Genomic DNA, 19648 nt, shown 5'->3' on the forward strand with positions numbered 1-19648 from the left:
TTTTTTTTATAATCGCAGTTGTCCCAACTAGCTTGCGCGTGTACACCTTAATTAATCTTTGAGGCCCAACTAACTTTAGGGATCCATTGAACACCTACAAGCCTAATGTTTCATGTAAACCATAAATGTAATTGGTGGTAAATCTAAGAAATCAATGAAGGGAGCAAACATTCTTAATCACCGAGTCAACCCTTTAGGGTTAATACTTAAATTTCTTTATGGTTAATAATACATTGTTGTATCAATATATCTAACATAAAATTAATAAAATTACAACATGCAACTTGTAAGTTAAAATTGTATAACTTATAAAATACACTCTTATTAATTTTGTTAATGATCATATGTATATTTACGTGTTAATATGTCATATTTAATAGAGTTTTCTCCTGTGAAAATTTATAGCTTTGATGATAATTCAAATCCGATAACAAAAAATAGTAATATATATATATAGCTCTCTCATTGATGGAATTGGGATCCTATGATATTTGAAAATTGTACCATAAATTGATGATAAAGTAAGTTAAAGAGAAATAATATACAATTTAAAATAAAAAAATGGTTATAATTTCAAAGGAATTATTGCAATTTATTGCTTCCCATTATTGGGTTCAAAAGTCAAAACTGAGAAAATAAATTTATTGCTTCTCATTATTCGGATTCAAAATCCAAAGAGTTTGTCTATAATGATTTAATGAACCATCTAGATATGGCATGTTAAAAGAAAAAATCCAATGTAATTTAGATTCGGGAGTAGATATTGAATTATTGATCATGTTTAAATCTATAATTAGAAAATTAATATAATAATTAAGAAGAAATTAAATTTATCCACATCCATTCATGTAGCCTAAATGGTTATGACAAATTGGAGATATGTGGATAGGGTACGGTCTCATGTTTGAGACCTCATTTGAGCATTGTGACTTAAGTGGTAAAGGTCACCCTTAGGATTAGTCACCTTGGTTACTAGGGGTGTTAGTCGAGTCAAGCGACTCGAGTTTGGCTCGGTAAAGCTCGGGCTTGGCTCGAGTTTTGCTGAGCCAAACTCAGCTCAGCTCGACAATATTGTCGAGTCGAGTTCGAGCTCGTCAGATTTCAGCTCGACAAGCTCAAGCTTGAAAGCTCCATTGGAAAGTGGAAAAGCGAGAATTGGAGAATTTTTTTTGTAAGTCAAGCTCAAACTCGAATTTTCAGCAGTTGAGCTCAAGCGCGAATTTTCAAACTCGTCAAGCTCAAGCTCGACACAATAGCAAAAAGCCAAGCTTGATTAGCCAAAGCTCGGCTCGACTCAACTTGGTTGTTTCACCCCTAAGATTTAATGGTTACAAAGTAAATTTATTCAAGCTGATGCTTCTCATTGATTGTATGGCAAACATTCTATAAAAACTTCTTTATTAAAATCGGATTCTAATTCAATTGGAAATTTTTCATTGATTCAAGCAAGAAACGCCCTTCTTTGAAGTTACTTAAAAACCTTACACACTTGAAACATCACACATTTTATTTTTCATCTTCTCATTTATTCAAATCTAGAATAATGGTCTTTTTCTTTTTTAATTGCAGCAAATTCAAAAGGTAACACCAAAGCTAAATCATAGAAGACAAGTGAAAGGTCAAACTGAGATGGCTACAAAAGGTTAAGCAAAAAATATAATAATAAGAATGATGATAATTCAATGGAAGCTAGCCCCTCGCAACACGCCGTTAAGCTGTTTTGTACAAAATTGAAGGACTACTTACCCTAAATACTCTCTAGAACCCACTGTTTCTCAAAAATTAACTCAATGGCAAACATTTCGGTTCTCTCTACAGGAAATGACACTGCAGATTAGGACCCTTATTACTGTTAAGATACTTCTTAAAGCCCCATTGCTGTAAATCCTGTAGAAGAAGAAGCTGATGTCGAATTCATAGATGGGGCTGTGATGTTTACAGAGGAACCATTCCTACCAAGGCTGCATTAAAAAAAAAAAAAAATTCTATCAAAGATTAGAAACCATGACAATGGAGCAGTGATCACATTTTGAGATTTGCAGGTCTAGGAGTAAATTTGTTACCTTCCTGGGAACATACAGGAACCATGACCTGCATCAGTGAAACAAAATTGAGTGTTATTATTAGTAGAAATTGAACGATCACGTTACATGATCCAACTTAACTACTATGATAATTCATGTATGAAATACGAATGTTTATCTTACTTGGATCTGTTGTGGTGATTGCAGCCACCCCATTGAAATCGCAGCCTCGGGAGACTTTCCCATCTGTGATAGTAAGTGTCAAAGCATAAGTTGAATGTGCAATCACGTTGTCTGGTTCATAGCGGTTTCCCTGCTGCAAGGTGGCAATCAACCTTTCCCACCCCACAAGCCCAGTCTAATGCAGCCTGCAGCATCTAGGATCAGCACCATCCTTGGCGGTGCATATGTTGGTTTGTAGTATCATTTGCTAACACCGCTCCTGCACCAGTCAAGTGTAATATAAACAGGATCTCCATTTGCATCAAACAGTCCCCAATTCTTCTCAGAGAGTGGTCCAGGTTTTGTATCCTCATTATGAGCTCGTATATATAAGTACTGACTGCAACTCCAGGATGTTTTGGAGTTCCGGTTTTGTTCAGCACATGCCTTATTAATGTGTTGTAAGTGTTGGCATTTTCTAAAGTGCATCTGGCTCATTAGAATCACCTTTCGATGGCCAGCCAGATTCAGTCACTTGATAGAATATTAGTGAAATTCAAAGGCCATTGCAAAGTATGTTGCATCCACGGTAGCATCAAAGACATTGGAATAATGCACAAGTGTGTTAGAGTCAACAGCTTCTTTGTTTGGAGGAGAGGCTTAAAAAGTGCATAATCTAATGGTATCACACCATTAGATAGAATATAATCTAGTATGGGTATATGTTGAGCATGAAATATGAACCTGTGGACTGCAGTAAATTGAGCATGGGTACCAAAACTGGGTTCCATGAATGGTTGAGAGGCTTGGGAAGGTGGGAAAGGATCAAGAAGTAAGGAGGAAGGAAGGGTGTTGAAACTTTTATTTGGCGGTCTAAATGGACGAACAAGGGCTGACTGAATGAACCTCATGGCATTTACAAGGACTGGTGCTGCATTTGGGAGAGCGGTTAGAACCTCTGAACCTACACATATGCCTGTGATGTTGTAGCTGGATAATGTGCTACAATATTCTGGACACCCAATTGGCTGCAGTAGAATTTGATTGACCAATTCCAAGGAGTTGTTCATTTGGGACAGAACAACACCTGAATCCTGGTTTGCTAGAGCAACTAGCATCCCACGGTCAGCGTTGTTAGCGGACAGTCGGATTTGCTGGGCTTTAGTAAGGCTACTACTTGAGTAGGATGTGGCATGTCTGAGAGGTCTGTTCCAATATTTACACCAATAAAGGGATCTGCAATAAAGAAATAACTTCACATTATGCATTTATCATATGTGTATACGAATTAATTCTATGCAAAGGGCAATAGAGGATTATTTATAAGAAATACATAAGTGCATGCATGAAAGCATAAACAGATGGATAAAGAAGTCCAATCTCTTCTAGAAGATACTATAGCCAATATAGCCTTGTACATTTCTAATATCATGCTTTAGAGCAACAACGTAGTCTTACTCTATAGAGAACTATGGAAACCAACAAAGCTTAGTCTTGCTTGGCATAGCATATACAACAGAACTACGTCCACACTACTTAGCAATATACAAAATGCCTATACTAATTATGCCTCATTTTTTAAGCATTTCAATTTCAGAACAATCTCTTATATGATAGAAGCTTTACCAGAATGTTAAACCAATCCTTTATTTAAATTACTTAAACACCCTCATTCATGAAATATACTTTAAGCGCATGTCATTTTTCATAAATTAAGGTCATAAGCTCCCTCAATCTGGAGATGACTGTTACAACACAGCTGCAGTTGCAATCTCCTAATGAAATAAAAGTGGAAATGTGACAAGAAATTTCCATGTTTGACTTGCACTTATTCTAGGAATTCTGCAGAGACACCACGTTTAAAGAAAAAAAACTTGCTCTGAACCAATTGATCTACATAAAAAAAGGGCAGGGATGGACAAATGCAAAAAGAATACGGTAGTAAATGCAGAGTGGGGTACGAAAATTAAAATATATAAAATAATGGAGCATGGTATGTCCCGATATGGGCCATGGCTTCACCAGTTCTAATTCCTAAGCAAAGGGGCATTAATCCGCCAGCCTATTGACTCATCTGCACTACCAAGACAAAGGGCATGTTAAATCATAGAAAAATGGGGCAAAATGAAAAGAAATATGAGCTGGAAAACTTAAGGATTGATGTCCTCTAACGCTTTTATTTTCGTCCTTTATAATATTCAACATTCAAGTTACAATCTTAAATTACATATACATATTCTAGTTAAAGAAGTAAGAAAGAGAATAGTCTGCAGATTAATTATTTACAATTTACAAGTGGGAATATGTTCCCCAGAATTCCTGATGGAGTAGGAGTAAAGTTTTTTTTTTTTTTTTTTGGTTCCCTTTACGAGATTGTATATAAAGTTAGAGTTTAAATCATGATTTTAAGTAATGAATCTAAATTTATGATGTTTATTTTTATAATATTTTTTAATGTTTGTATTAAATTTATAGAAAAATAATTTAAACGAGGAAGTCTAATAATTAAATATATGTATTATTACTTTGTGAATTTCACAAAATAATAATACATGGGACATTGCCCAAAAATAAATTTAATTAGATTATTACAATTTACAAACCAATTTAAGAATATATACAATTGCTTAACGACTTACAAATTACACAAATTCAATTATCCTTATAATTAATTAATCGATCAATTAAATATGATGTTAAACTTAATCAAATAATGAAATTTGTCCATTCCACAAATAAACTAATTTTATTAATTGTAATGGAGATAGTGTTTAACGAATTAATTCATCAATTTACCTAGTAAATTATGTTAACATTGAATTTAGTTATGTTAATTTTATAAAAAATTAATTAATTAACATAGCTAACTAAACCTAACCCTCCATACAATTGAATAATTCAACAGTTTACCTCATAAATTACGTTAAGATTGAATATAGTTAACCAACGTGCTAATTTTTCACAATTAAAATAATTAAGTATTATTGTTACGAAAAGTTTTGATTTACACAAGGCAAAAATCCCCGCAAGGAGAAATTCCCTGTGAAACCTCATTCATCGGGTTGGGTCGAGAAAGGGATGAGAAGGATTTTGTCCCCACGGGCCGAGGATGGTCATGAGAAAAATCCCTGCCCGCAAAGACGGGCAAGGATGGTCATGCGAGAGGATAACAGGGACAGGGCATGGGGTCCCCAACCCCGACCCGACTCGCACCCATCCCTAAAGCTATGCAATAGATATTAATTGATGCAAATTTGTGAATTTAGACAGGTTTTGAAGGAAAAAACAAGGCCGGAATTTGACATAGTCAAACCAAGATTGACCAAGCCTTAACGAGCAAGGCTCGAGTAGAGGCTCGCGAGCCCCTTACTGAGCCAAGCGAGCGAGCTCGAGTTCAAACCCTTTTTTCTTAACTTGAAAGGCTTGAGCTTGATCTTATAACACATAAGTGTTAAGCCGAAAGCAAGGCTTGGCTCATTTACACCCCTAGAATCTTTATCGATATCAAACTCATGGCCAAGCTTAGCTTAAAATTTTTTTAGGGCAAACAGTTCCCCTTTCTGTGCTCTCCTTTATTTCAGTTTCATTTACTCCATGACGAGAAAAAATGGCGATAAATATTAAAATTTAAGCTAAATCCTTCATATGCATTACAAATGGCAACAAAAATCTTAAAATAAATTTAGTGTAACCACCCATACTTGGGAAAAAAGTATATATATGGTTGGATAAAAATATACTCAATTTTCCATCACAATAACCATAATTTTTAATCTAGTTTAGAGATCAAAAGAACCAAAAAAGATTGCTCTCAGTTGAAAGGCCAAAGTTGTCCACAGAAGAGAACTCATAGCGAGTAGATCCCCAAGCCTTAAGCAAAGAATAAACGCAACACAACTTCTAGTGCTTGACAATGCCTTCTTCTTTATCTCTAAAAGATAAGAGACTAATCTCCCTCAAATAGAAACAAGAATCATCAAGCACCATCAAGCAAAACAAGTGTTCCAAGGCATTAATTTCTTAGCTTAAATCAAAGAGATCTTCAACTCACTTTCGACTCTATTCGGTGTGGTTAAAGCAAAATCAATCATCATCGAGCAAGTAAACAAGAAATTAGTGTGTTCAAGAAGTGAGAAAAATATGGAACCTACGAGAAAGAGCAAAGAATCCATGAGAAAACAAAGAAAAAGGAATTCGCTTGTCCAGAGGTACCTTTGATTTCTTTTGCATCTTTCGTATTTTCTGTGATATTGTGATTACGAACACAGAAAAAATCATAGATAGATGCTGATCAGTACTTTTCAAAAAGGGAAATTTTAAAATTTTTGAGTGAATAACACAAGTTTCAGCTGGAAATTGGAATAGGATTTTCACAGATTAACGAAGACGCAAAAATGAGAATAGGTGGCTACTGGCTTCGCGATGATAGATGAAGAGTGGCTTCTATTTATATAGGATGCAAGATTTAGGGTTTTTTTTGTGGGGGAACTGGAAATTACATATGTGCCCCTCTTATGTGTTTGAAAAGTTTATATTGAAGGGTAGTATAGTCTAAATGACAAGAACCTAATTAACTTGAACTTCTTATTTTCGTTTCAACAATGAAGTCTATATCCTTTAATTTTGGAAAAATACTAGACTTACTCACTCTCCCTATTCACTTCTCTTACTCATATTTATTAAAATGACATATGATACCCGCACTATTATTATGGTACCCGTACTATGGTTTATATTTACAAAGGTAAGTAAGAGAAGTGAGTAGGGGAGTGAGTAAGGCTAGCATTACTCTTAATTTTGATAAGTTAAATTGATGAGGGTGGATTTTTTTTGTTAAAAAGAAAAAATCCAATGTAATTTAGATTCGGGAGTAGATATTGAATTATTGATCATGTTTAAATCTATAATTAGAAAATTAATATAATAATCTAAGAAGAAATTAAATTTATCCACATCCATTCATTGTTAGCCTAAATGGTTATGACAAATTGGAGATAGTGTGGATAGGGTACGGTCTCATGTTTGAGACCTCATTTGAGCATTGTGACTTAAGTGGTAAAGGGTCACCTTTAGGATTAGTCCACCTTGGTTACTAGGGGTGTTAGTCGAGTCAAGCGACTCGAGTTTGGCTCGGTAAAAGCTCGGGCTTGGCTCGAGTTTTGCTGAGCCAAACTCAAGCTCAGCTCGACAATATTGTTGAGTCGAGTTCGAGCTCGTCAAATTTCGGCTTGACAAGCTCAAGCTTGAAAAACTCCATTGGAAAAGTGGAAAAACAGAGAATTGGAGATTTTTTTTTGTTAGCTCAAGCTTGAACTCGAATTTTCAGCTTTGAGCTCAAGCGCGAATTTTCAAACTCGTCATGCTCAAGCTCGACACAATAGCAAACAAGCCAAGCTTGATTAGCCCAAAGCTCGGCTCGACTCAACTTGGCTTGTTTACACCCCTAAGTTATTAATGGTTACAAAGTAAATTTATTCAAGCTGATGTCTTCTCATTGATTGTATGGCAAAACATTCTATTAAAAACTTCTTTAATTAAAATCGGATTCTAATTTCAATTGGAAATTTTTCATTGATTCAAAGCAAGTAACGCCCCTTCTTTGAAGTTACTTAAAAACCTTTACACCTTTGAAACATCACACAATTTTATTTTTCATCTTCTCATTTATTCAAATCTAGAATTGACTGGTCTTTTTCTTTTTTTAATTGCAGCAAATTCAAAAGGTAACACCAAAGCTAAATCATAGAAGAAGACAAGTGAAAGGTCAAACTTAGATGGCTACAAAAGGTTAAGCAAAAAATAATAATAATAAGAATGATGATAATTCAATGGAAGCTAGCCCCTCGCAACACGCCGTTAAGCTTGTTTTGTACAAAATTGAATGGACTACTTACCCTAAAACTACTCTCTAGAACCCACTGTTTCTCAAAAAATTTAACTCAATGGCGAAACATTTCAGTTCTCTCTACAGGAAAATGACACTGCAGATTAGTACCCTTATTACTGTTAAGATACTTCTTAAAGCCCCATTGCTGTAAATCCTGTAGGAAGAAGAAGCTGATGTCGAATTCATAGATGGGGCTGTGATGTTTACAGAGGAACCATTCCTACCAAGGCTGCATTAAAAAAAAAAAAAAATTCTATCAAAGATTAGAAACCATGACAAAATGGCATGCAGTGATCACATTTTGACGATTGACAAGGTCTAGGAGTAAATTTGTTTACCTTCCTGGGAACATACAGGAACCATGACCTGCATCAGTGAAACAAAATTGAGTGTTATTATTACTGTAGAAATTGAACGATCACGGTTTACTGACCAACTAACTACTATGATAATTCATGTATGAAATACGAATGTTATCTTACTTGGATCTGTTGTGGTGATGCAGCCACCCATTGAATCGCAGGCCTCGGGAGACTTTCCCATCTGGTGATAGTAAGTGTCAAAAGCATAAGTTGAATGTGCAATCACGTTGTCTGGTTCATAGCATGGTTTTCCTGCTGCAAAGGTGGCAATCACCTTTCCCACCCCACAAGCCGTCTAATGCAGCCTGCAGCATCTTAGGATCAGCACCATCCTTGGCGGTGCAATATGTTTGGTTTGAGTATCATTTGCTAACCACGCTCCTGCACAGTAAGTGTAATATATAAACAGGATCTCCATTTGCATCAAACAGTCCCCAATTCTTCTCGAGAGTGGTCCGGTTTTGATCCTCATATAGAGTCGTATTATAAGTACTGACTGAACTCCAGGATGTTTTGGAGTTCCGGTTTGTTTCAGCACATGCCTTATTAAATTGCGTTGTAAGTGTTGGCATTTTCTAAAGTTGCATCTGGTCATTAGAATCACCTTTCGATGGCCAGCCGATTCAGTCACTTGATAGGAAATTAGTGAAATTCAAGAAGCCATTGCAAAGTATGTTGCACACCACGGTAGCATCAAAGACATTGGAATAATGCCAAGTGTGTGAGAGTCAACAGCTTCTTTGTTTGGAGGGAGAGGCTTAAAAGTGCATAGTCTAATGGTATACACCATTAGTAGATATAATCATGTATGGGTATATGTTGAGCATGAAATATGAACCTGTGGACTGCAGTAAATTGAGCATGGGTACCAAAACTGGGTTCCATGAATGGTTGAAGAAGGCTTGGGAAGGTGGGAAAGGATCAAGAAGTAAGGAGGAAGGAGGGGTGTTGAAACTTTTATTGGCGGTCTAAATCGGATGCAACAAGGGCTGACTGAATGAACCTCATGGCATTTACAAGGACTGGTGCTGCATTTGGGGAGCGGTTAGAAACTCTGAACCTACACATATGCTGTGATGTTCGTAGCTGGATAATGTGCTACAATATTCTTGGACACCCAATTGGCTGCAGATAGAATTTGATTGCCAATTCCAAGGAGTTGTTCATTTGGGACAGAAACAACAACCTGAATTCCTGTGTTTGCTAGAGCAACTAGCATCCCAGGTCAGCGTTGTATAGCCGGACATGTCGGATTTGCTGGCTTTTAGTAAGGCTACTACTTGAGTAGGATGTGGCATGTCTGAGAGGTCTGTTCCAATATTTACACCAATAAGGGATCTGCAATAAAGAAATAACTTCCACATTATGCATTTATATGTGTATACGAATTAATTCTATGCAAAGGGCAATAGGAGGATTATTTATAAGAACACATAAGTGCATGCATGAAAGCATAAACAGATGGTAAAGAAGTCCAATCTCTTCTAGAAGTACATAGCCAAATATGCCTTTGTACATTTCTCCATCATGCTTTAGAGCAACAACGCTTACTTACTATAGAGAACTATAGGAAACCAACAAAGCTTAGTCTTGCTTGGCATATGCATATACAAAAGAACACGTCACACTACTTAGAAATATCAAAATGCCTATACTAATTATGCCCATTTTTAAGCATTTCAATTACGAACAATCTCTTTATGATAGAAGCTTTACCAGAATGTTAAACCAAATCCTTTATTTAAATTTACTTAATAACATCCATGAAAATCTAACTTTAAGCGATGTCCATTTTTCATAAATTAAGGTTCATAAGCTCCCTCAATCTGGAAGAACCTGTTACAACACAGCTGCAGTTGCAATCTCCTATGAAATAAAGTGGGAAATGTGACAAGAAATTTCCATGTATTGAATTGCACTTATTCTAGGAATTCTGCAGAGACACCACGTTTAAAGAAAAACACTTGCTGAACCAATTGATTCTACATAAAAAAGGGGCAGGGATGGACAAATGCAAAAAGAATACGGTAGTAAATGCAGAGTGGGGTACGAAAATTAAAATATAATAAAATAATGGAGCATGGTATGTCCCGATATGGGCCATGGCTTCACCAAGTTCTAATTCCTAAGCAAAGGGGCATTAATCCGCCAGCCTATTGACTCATCTGCACTACCAAGCAAAGGGCACTGTTAAATCATGAAAAATGGGGCAAATGAAAAGAAATATGAGCTGGAAAACATTAAGGATGATGTCCCTCTAACGCTTTATATTTTCGTCATTATAATATTCAACATTCAAGTTACAATCTTACATACATATACATATTTCTAGTTAAAGAAGTAAGAGAGAGATAGTCTGCAGATTAATTATTACAATTTACAAAGTGGGAATAAATGTTCCCCAGAATTCCTGATAGGAGTAGGAGATAAAGCTAGTCTGCAAATATAGACATATAATTTGCAGCAATAAAGAAAATGGCAGATGTATTACTTCCCAAGAGTTTGAAAAACTCCCACTCCACTTTCTGTGCTTCTTTATTCACCATTAATATCCAACCTACCAAAACTCAACTCACAACCAAATGAGGCCGAAAAGAAAAAAAGGGGACCAGACAGGCTGTGATGAGTCACAAAGAGAATGTTAGTGCTTTCCAATAAGCTAATTTTGTTCACAACCACATCATAGATCAGCTCAATCATCTCTACTGATAAATTTCACTACAAATAATAATGCTTTGTGTTATCATAAAGAAAGATTCAAATGGTTTTGTGGGTGAAAATCAACACAAAAAGCTACTCCAAGGAACGGAACGCATGCAGAAAATCCGATGAACTTGAAACAAAAAAGAAAAAACAATACAAAAACAGTCCCAATCAATAAGAAGGACATGCAAGAAAAGAAAAAATAAATAAAACTTGGAAGAAAATAGAAGAAAAAATCTCACCTTCATCAGCTCTAACAGCTGCAGATGACACAGCTAAAAGCAAGATAAGAATGTTAAGCAGAGCCCTAAGACTAAATCTTCTAAAACACCCTGAAAAGAATCTCAAAAGAAGATAACAATGAGAAGAGAAAGAGAAAGATTGTGAGTGTGAAAGTGGTAGCTACTCGAACCAAGAAAAGGATAATAACTGAGAGAGGAGAGAGAGAGAGAGAGAGAGCTAGCAATGTATAAATGTGAAATTGGAACACATAAAACAAGAAAAAAGAAAAGGAAAGTGGGGTAGAAGAGTACAATCTCCACAAATCACGTTAAAACACTGTCAGAAAACGAACGGCTAAGAATCATCTGCCAGTTTTTACAGTGACGAAGCACTGTAGAAGGACATGGCTTTTGTTTTGGTTTGTAAACTTTTGGTGCTGGGTGATTAGCCGTTACATAGAGAGAGCTTTTTTCAGTTATGTGATGAAGGGATTGGCTGCCAATAAATTTTGCTACCAAATACAAACAAGGTTGATCATCAAAAGAAACCAGGGTGTCCTCCCAACGGTCATTTATTGTACCTTTTTCAATTACTTAATAGTTTCTTCAGTTCCTTGTCCCTTACCCTTACCTCACTCATTCTCTTATAGTATCCTAATTAATTTATAAATCTTTTTGCTCTTTACCTTTGCCTGATTTGGTTCTAATAAAAAAAAAATGTATATTATACCATTTGATTAAGATGGGAGTAAGAATTATGATTCCTCATTCTCAATCATTTTTATTTTTTAATAAAAAATTCTTCTTGTACATGAGAAACTACTAAGATTTAAGCCCATACTTAAACCTCTTGTTAGCAAGAGTTAACTCATAAAATTTATGAAAGTTCACAAAAAAAATATAATAATTTATCTTTAAATTGAATTCTAATAAAGTCTCAACATCATTGGATTATAGACTATAAATATTTAAATACAATTATTCTTAGTTATACATTACATGTAATTTTATTAAGACCATGATTATCTATGTTAGATTCTTCTCATGAGACTGAAATAATATTTACAATTTAGATCATGGTACAAATGTAGTCCTGACAACATTATATAGTAAAGAATTATATTTTATATAAGTTATATTATTATTTTTGTCTTGTTTTTCAGCTACAAATTTCTTATTTTCATAACAGGGGACTTGGCATAAAATATCAGATTATTATTCCATAACACTTAATTTTTTTTTTTTTTTATAATCGCAGTTGTCCCAACTAGCTTGCGCGTGTACACTTAATTAATCTTTGAGGCCCACATAACTTTAGGGATCCATTGAACACTACAGCCTAATATTCATGTAAACCATAAATGTAATTGGTGGTAAATCTAAGAAATCAATGAAGGGAGCAAACATTCTTAATCACCGAGTCAACCTTTAGGGTTAATACTAAATTTCTTTATGGTTAATAATACATTGTTGTATCAATATATCTAACATAAAATTAATAAAATTACAACATGCAAACTTGTAAGTTAAAATTGTATAACTATAAATACACTCTTATTAATTTGTTAATGATCCTATGTATATTAATAGAATTTTCTCCGTGGAAATTTATAGCTTTGATGAATTCAAATCCGATAACAAAAATATAAATATAATATATAGCTCTCCATTGATGGAATTGGGATCCTATGATATTTGAAAATTGTACCATAAATTGATGATAAAGAAGTTAAAGAGAAATAATATACAATTTAAAATAAAAAATGGTTATAATTTCAAAGGATTATTGCAATTTATTGCTTCCCATTATTGGTTCAAAAGTCAAAACTGAGAAAAAAATTTATTGCTTTCATTATTCGGATTCAAAATCCAAAGAGTTTGTCTATAATGATTTAATGAACCATCTAGATATGGCAATTACTTTCTACAAAATATTCAACTCCCATTTTCAAAATAACCAGAAATCATATAAAGGACTCTTGACTTGGGTGGGGATGGCAAGGGGTGGGGGGGTGGGGCGGGGCCGGGATTTTTTAGTATATAAACTTGGGGGGAAAACTTGGGGTGACTATAACTTCCCCCCAAGGTTTGGCCTAACGATATTTTCCACCCGAAAAGTTTTAAAACGACAGTTTTCACCCATCATCAAAATTTGCTGTTTAACTTTAATAAAAAAAAGGATAGGATAGTAAATCTAAAAACAGTTAAAAGGGTAATTATGTTATTTTACCCATATCTATAAAACTTAGAAAAAAAAAAAAAAACTAATCGCCGCTCCTCATCCTCCTCGCATCTTCTCTTCATCTACCTTCTCTCCGGTCTTCATTTTCTTCATCATCGATTTGGCTGGATTCGGTCAAATCACATCGGCCATATGTGATTCGATCGGATCTCTTATCCACGTTCTCCTTTTTCAAACCAAGTAAAATTTCCATCTCACAGATCCGGGTAAAATAACAAAACTTTGAAAAATCACAAATCCACCAAAATCCTACCAACCATCTATTTATATAAAATCCTTTCTCACCTACACCCCCATCTAATCTCAATCGTTTTTTTTAAAAAAAAAAGAATAAAAAAGATGTTTTTGGTTGATTTGTGAGTTCTTTTCTTTTAACTTTTTAATTCCTAATTTCTTCTCTTCTGATATTTATCCTTTCTTCCCTTTTCTCAGTAAATTTTTTTCATAAGGTTTGGTCCTGTGTTTTTGATGTGATGATGGACGAAAAGAAAACAACATGGAGAGAGTTTTAGAGAGAAGCTGAATCGTATCTGGTCGGTGCGATTCCGGCCAACTTGATTTCGGTTGCACTACTTGGGACAGGAAGCGAAGGGAATGAGCTCAACTACTTATCCCACACTGATTTTCTCCTTGCCTGTTCCCTATGTGCTTCGTGTTGCCGGAATCGCACCAAGAATTTGAAATTTTTTCATTTTCTGCTTTTAATTCTTTGAGTATTTTGTGTTATGTGATTAAATTGTTTAATTGATTATTGATTTGGGTTGGAAGTGTTTGAAATTTGTGATGGTTTGTGGCCGTGGTGGTAACTGTATTTGGTGCTTCTAGTGGTGGGTTTGGAGCTGGTGGAGGTGGAGAAGTCGGGATCGCACCTGTTGGGATGACTTGAAACCTGGATTTGGGTTTGGATTCAAAGGAAAAATGTATTTTCGTCTTTACAGTGACTATCTATGTCAGTAAACAGATTTGACTAACAGATTTGACAGTAGGTTGGAAACTGTCATTTTGAAACTTTTCGGGTAAACCGTCGTTAGGCAAACTTTGGGTGGTAAGTTGTTGTTCACCCTATAAACAAATCTACCCGTGGGACCCCAATTTAGTCACTTTTTTAAACAAGTTATAACACAATTTATGGGCATTGAATCAAGGAACTACTTCGAATGGTTGAGATTTAATCAAAATTGATTGAAAACAAAAATGTGAAGAAGATAAACGTTATCTAAATAAGTAACATCAATTTATGCTTTCGGGTCATCGGCTGCAACCTTTTTGTCTTTGAGCAAACGACATGTTCCTACCATTAGTGAAATAGCAAGTGTCCATCCTGATTTCATATATTCCATATTTCCACCCTTAAATTAACTCTAATTAACTCTGTTATGAATTTTGATTTGTAAAGCAACTACAGAGAGTACTATTACCATATTGCCTTTAACTTTTAATTTCACCATCCAGGATCCAGCCACCAACACCACCTTTCAACACCATCACCACCGAAACCCCAAAGTTACCACCACCATCGTCGCAATCCTCTAAACCACAAAGTCAACCCCGCGCCACCAAACAACCACCACCAAATCACTCAGAAATTCAGCCACAAACCACCAAAAAGTCAGCCACAAACCCATCCAAAAACAACCACAAGTCAAAATTCACTCTCTCTATAAAACCCATCCAGATCGGGGCCAAAGAAGGCTGCTGATGTTGAGATGCCGCTGCTCCGAAGAAGGCCATTGGAAAGTTATCGGCGGGACGGTGCTGTCTTGGGTGAACTCCGGGTTGGGGTAATCGCCACAAGGAAATCAAAATATGGAATTTTTGTGTTTTAGATTTCGGTTTTGGCATGAATAATTTTTAGGATTTGCTTATCAAATGTGATGAAGGATGCATGTGTTGAAGGATGATAAAGTTACATGATGATAGATGAGGAGATGAAGACAGGAGGAGGAGGGGGAGATGAAGAAGAAGAAGAATGGGGTGGGAGGGTTATGGCGGTGGTGACTGGTTTTGGAATGGGTGGGTTCAATTACTATTTTACCCCTTGACTGTTACTTTAGCAATATTCTGTTAATTTAAGGGTGGAAATTGAAATAAATGAAAGCAAAGGTGGACAATTTGAGTTCGCTAATCTTTGGGTGGGAACATGTGGTTTACTCTTTATCTTTTTAGACCCTTTTTATATTATTTTTTTATAATTCCAATTTTATCTCTCCCAAAAAATTACTAAATAATAACTACATCAAAGAAAAATAATTATTTCCAAAATTCAACTTTTATTCTACATTAAAAAACTTTATTTTAAATTTATTTTTTTAAAGCATCTTTTATCAATCTGGTTCAATTTCCTTTTTTTTTTTTAATTGAAAAAATAAATGTGGCATGGTTTTTTGTAAGCAAGGTTAACAAATTTAACTCATACACGCTGTTGTGCATACTTTTCCACGACCAGATTTGTGTCCTACGTGTCGTTCTTACAACAGATGACTTTACCAATAAGCTCCCCAATGTTAAGCATGAATGTTCAGACTTAAGCATGGGCGCGGTTGACTCAGATCTGAATTACGGAGAATTATATATGTAATCTACGTCGTAACAACAATTCCCAACTATTGTCAGACGGTGTATATAAAAGAGAGACACCACCTCCATTTTGAAGGATCAATTATTTACGTAAGTATAGAAAATCACTTAAAGAGAGTTTTAGCTCGCCATTACGTGTTATCTTCCTATAATCACCTCATGTATAAAACAAATACTAAGTAATAATATAATCATGAATGTAGGCTTGGTTTAAACTCGTCAAACTACTTTAAAAATCTTTTCTGTTCTTACATTATGGATTACCCAATCAATTCCTAGCTGATTAATCCTAATCACACAAACACATCCTATCCAATAGTATTTGTCAATGAATAACTAAAATCATTTTGTGCATTTTAGTATATTAATTTTTGTTCACAAATACTGTTGGAGGATAATAAAAGACCCAATAAATCAATGGGTCATTAGTCACAAGTCCAGCACACAAAAGCCCAAATATAGAAGCCCAAATGAAAACCTAAAAAACCCATAAGAGGGGAAGATATTTAACTAGAGCTAAATTATAGAAAAAAAAAAATCATTTTGTAATAATTTGTTAATGAGTTGTATCATATAAGTTGTATTTAATTTAAATCCAAAACAAAATTTTATAAAACATAATATAATTTATTGTTATATAAATCCACAAAAAATAAAGATTAAAAAAGTAAGAGATGAACACTTAATAAAATTTTAATAAAAAATGATTGTTTTTGAAATACATGGGTTNCTTAGATGGCTACAAAAGGTTAAGCAAAAAATAATAATAATAAGAATGATGATAATTCAATGGAAGCTAGCCCCTCGCAACACGCCGTTAAGCTTGTTTTGTACAAAATTGAATGGACTACTTACCCTAAAACTACTCTCTAGAACCCACTGTTTCTCAAAAAATTTAACTCAATGGCGAAACATTTCGGTTCTCTCTACAGGAAAATGACACTGCAGATTAGTACCCTTATTACTGTTAAGATACTTCTTAAAGCCCCATTGCTGTAAATCCTGTAGGAAGAAGAAGCTGATGTCGAATTCATAGATGGGGCTGTGATGTTTACAGAGGAACCATTCCTACCAAGGCTGCATTAAAAAAAAAAAAAAATTCTATCAAAGATTAGAAACCATGACAAAATGGCATGCAGTGATCACATTTTGACGATTGACAAGGTCTAGGAGTAAATTTGTTTACCTTCCTGGGAACATACAGGAACCATGACCTGCATCAGTGAAACAAAACTGAGTGTTATTATTACTGTAGAAATTGAACGATCACGTTACATGATCCAACTTAACTACTATGATAATTCATGTATGAAATACGAATGTTATCTTACTTGGATCTGTTGTGGTGATTGCAGCCACCCCATTGAAATCGCAGGCCTCGGGAGACTTTCCCATCTGGTGATAGTAAGTGTCAAAAGCATAAGTTGAATGTGCAATCACGTTGTCTGGTTCATAGCATGGTTTTCCCTGCTGCAAAGGTGAGCAATCAACCTTTCCCACCCCACATGCCCAGTCTAATGTAGCCTGCAGCATCTTAGGATCAGCACCATCCTTGGCGGTGCAATATGTTTGGTTTGTAGTATCATTTGCTAACACCGCTCCTGCACCAGTCAAGTGTAATATATAAACAGGATCTCCATTTGCATCAAACAGTCCCCAATTCTTCTCAGAGAGTGGTCCAGGTTTTGTATCCTCATTATAGAGCTCGTAGATATAAGTACTGACTGCAACTCCAGGATGTGTCGGAGTTCCGGTTTTGTTCAGCACATGCCTTATTAAATTGCTGTTGCAAGTATTGGCATTTTCTAAAGTTGCATCTGGCTCATTAGAATCACCTTTCGATGGCCAGCCAGATTCAGTCACTATGATAGGAATATTAGTGAAATTCAAAGAAGCCATTGCAAAGTATGTTGCATCCACGGTAGCATCAAAGACATTGGAATAATGCACAAGTGTGTTAGAGTCAACAGCTTCTTTGTTTGGAGGGAGAGGCTTAAAAAGTGCATAATCTAATGGTATCACATCATTAGATAGAATATAATCATAGTATGGGTATATGTTGAGCATGAAATATGAACCTGTGGACTGCAGTAAATTGAGCATGGGTACCAAAACTGGGTTCCATGAATGGTTGAAGAAGGCTTGGGAAGGTGGGAAAGGATCAAGAAGTAAGGAGGCAGGAAGGGGTTTTGAAACTTTTATTTGGCGGTCTAAATCGGATGCAACAAGGGCTGACTGAATGAACCTCATGGCATTTACAAGGACTGGTGCTGCATTTGGGAAAGCGGTTAGAACCTCTGAACCTACACATATGCCTGTGATGTTCGTAGCTGGATAATGTGCTACAATATTCTTGGACACCCAATTGGCTGCAGTAGAATTTGATTGACCAATTCCAAGGAGTTGTTCATTTGGGACAGATACAACAACCTGAATTCCTGTGTTTGCTAGAGCAACTAGCATCCCACGGTCATCGTTGTATAGCCGGACATGTCGGATTTGCTGGGCTTTTAGTATGGCTACTACTTGAGTAGGATGTGGCATGTCTGAGAGGTCTGTTCCAATATTTACACCAATAAAGGGATCTGCAATAAAGAAATAACTTCCACATTATGCATTTATCATATGTGTATACGAATTAATTCTATGCAAAGGGCAATAGGAGGATTATTTATAAGAAATACATAAGTGCATGCATGAAAGCATAAACAGATGGATAAAGAAGTCCAATCTCTTCTAGAAGATACTATAGCCAAATATGCCTTTGTACATTTCTACTATCATGCTTTAGAGCAACAACGCTTAGTCTTACTCTATAGAGAACTATAGGAAATCAACAAAGCTTAGTCTTGCTTGGCATATGCATATACAACAGAACTACGTCCACACTACTTAGCAATATACAAAATGCCTATACTAATTATGCCTCATTTTTTAAGCATTTCAATTTCAGAACAATCTCTTATATGATAGAAGTTTTACCAGAATGTTAAACCAAATCCTTTATTTAAATTTACTTAACAACACCGCTGCAATTTCCATGAAAATCTACTTTAAGCGCATGTCCATTTTTCATAAATTAAGGTTCATAAGCTCCCTCAATCTGGATAGAACATGTTACAACACAGCTGCAGTTGCAATCTCCTAATGAAATAAAAGTGGGAAATGTTGACAAGAAATTTCCATATATTGACTTGCACTTATTCTAGGAATTCTGCAGAGACACCACGTTTAAAGAAAAACAACTTGCTCTGAACCAATTGATTCTGCATAAAAAAACGGCAGGGATGGACAAGCGCAAAAAGAATACGGTAGTAAATGCAGAGTGGTGTACGATAATTAAAATATAATAAAATAATGGAGCATGGTGTGTCCTGATATCGGCCATGGCTTCACCAAGTTCTAATTCCCAAGCAAAGGTGCATTAATCCGCCAGCCTATTGACCGATCTGCACTACCAAGACAAAGGG

General features: G+C 35.4%; 1 protein-coding gene and 2 pseudogenes across 1 annotated transcript; all 3 read right to left on the bottom strand.

Annotated features, from left to right (window-relative positions):
• Positions 1 to 1864: 1864 nt before the first annotated feature.
• Positions 1865 to 3606, bottom strand: LOC116110781 (annotated as a pseudogene).
• A 4544-nt stretch (positions 3607 to 8150) lies between these two features.
• Positions 8151 to 9760, bottom strand: LOC116110821 (annotated as a pseudogene).
• Positions 9761 to 16922: 7162 nt separating this feature from the next.
• On the bottom strand, positions 16923 to 19212 carry LOC116110818 (glucan endo-1,3-beta-glucosidase 2-like). The gene is made up of 4 exons (XM_031397038.1): positions 19161 to 19212; positions 17510 to 18763; positions 17365 to 17392; positions 16923 to 17255 (listed from the first exon to the last, which is right to left on the bottom strand). Exons 2-4 carry the CDS (start codon positions 18720 to 18722, stop codon positions 17105 to 17107), a joined length of 1392 nt encoding a protein of 463 aa, XP_031252898.1. The 5' UTR covers positions 18723 to 18763; positions 19161 to 19212; the 3' UTR covers positions 16923 to 17104.
• Between the last annotated feature and the right edge of the window lie 436 nt (positions 19213 to 19648).

This window comes from Pistacia vera, unplaced genomic scaffold (assembly GCF_008641045.1).
Source record: "Pistacia vera cultivar Batoury unplaced genomic scaffold, PisVer_v2 Contig614, whole genome shotgun sequence".
Classification (NCBI taxonomy): domain Eukaryota; kingdom Viridiplantae; phylum Streptophyta; class Magnoliopsida; order Sapindales; family Anacardiaceae; genus Pistacia; species Pistacia vera.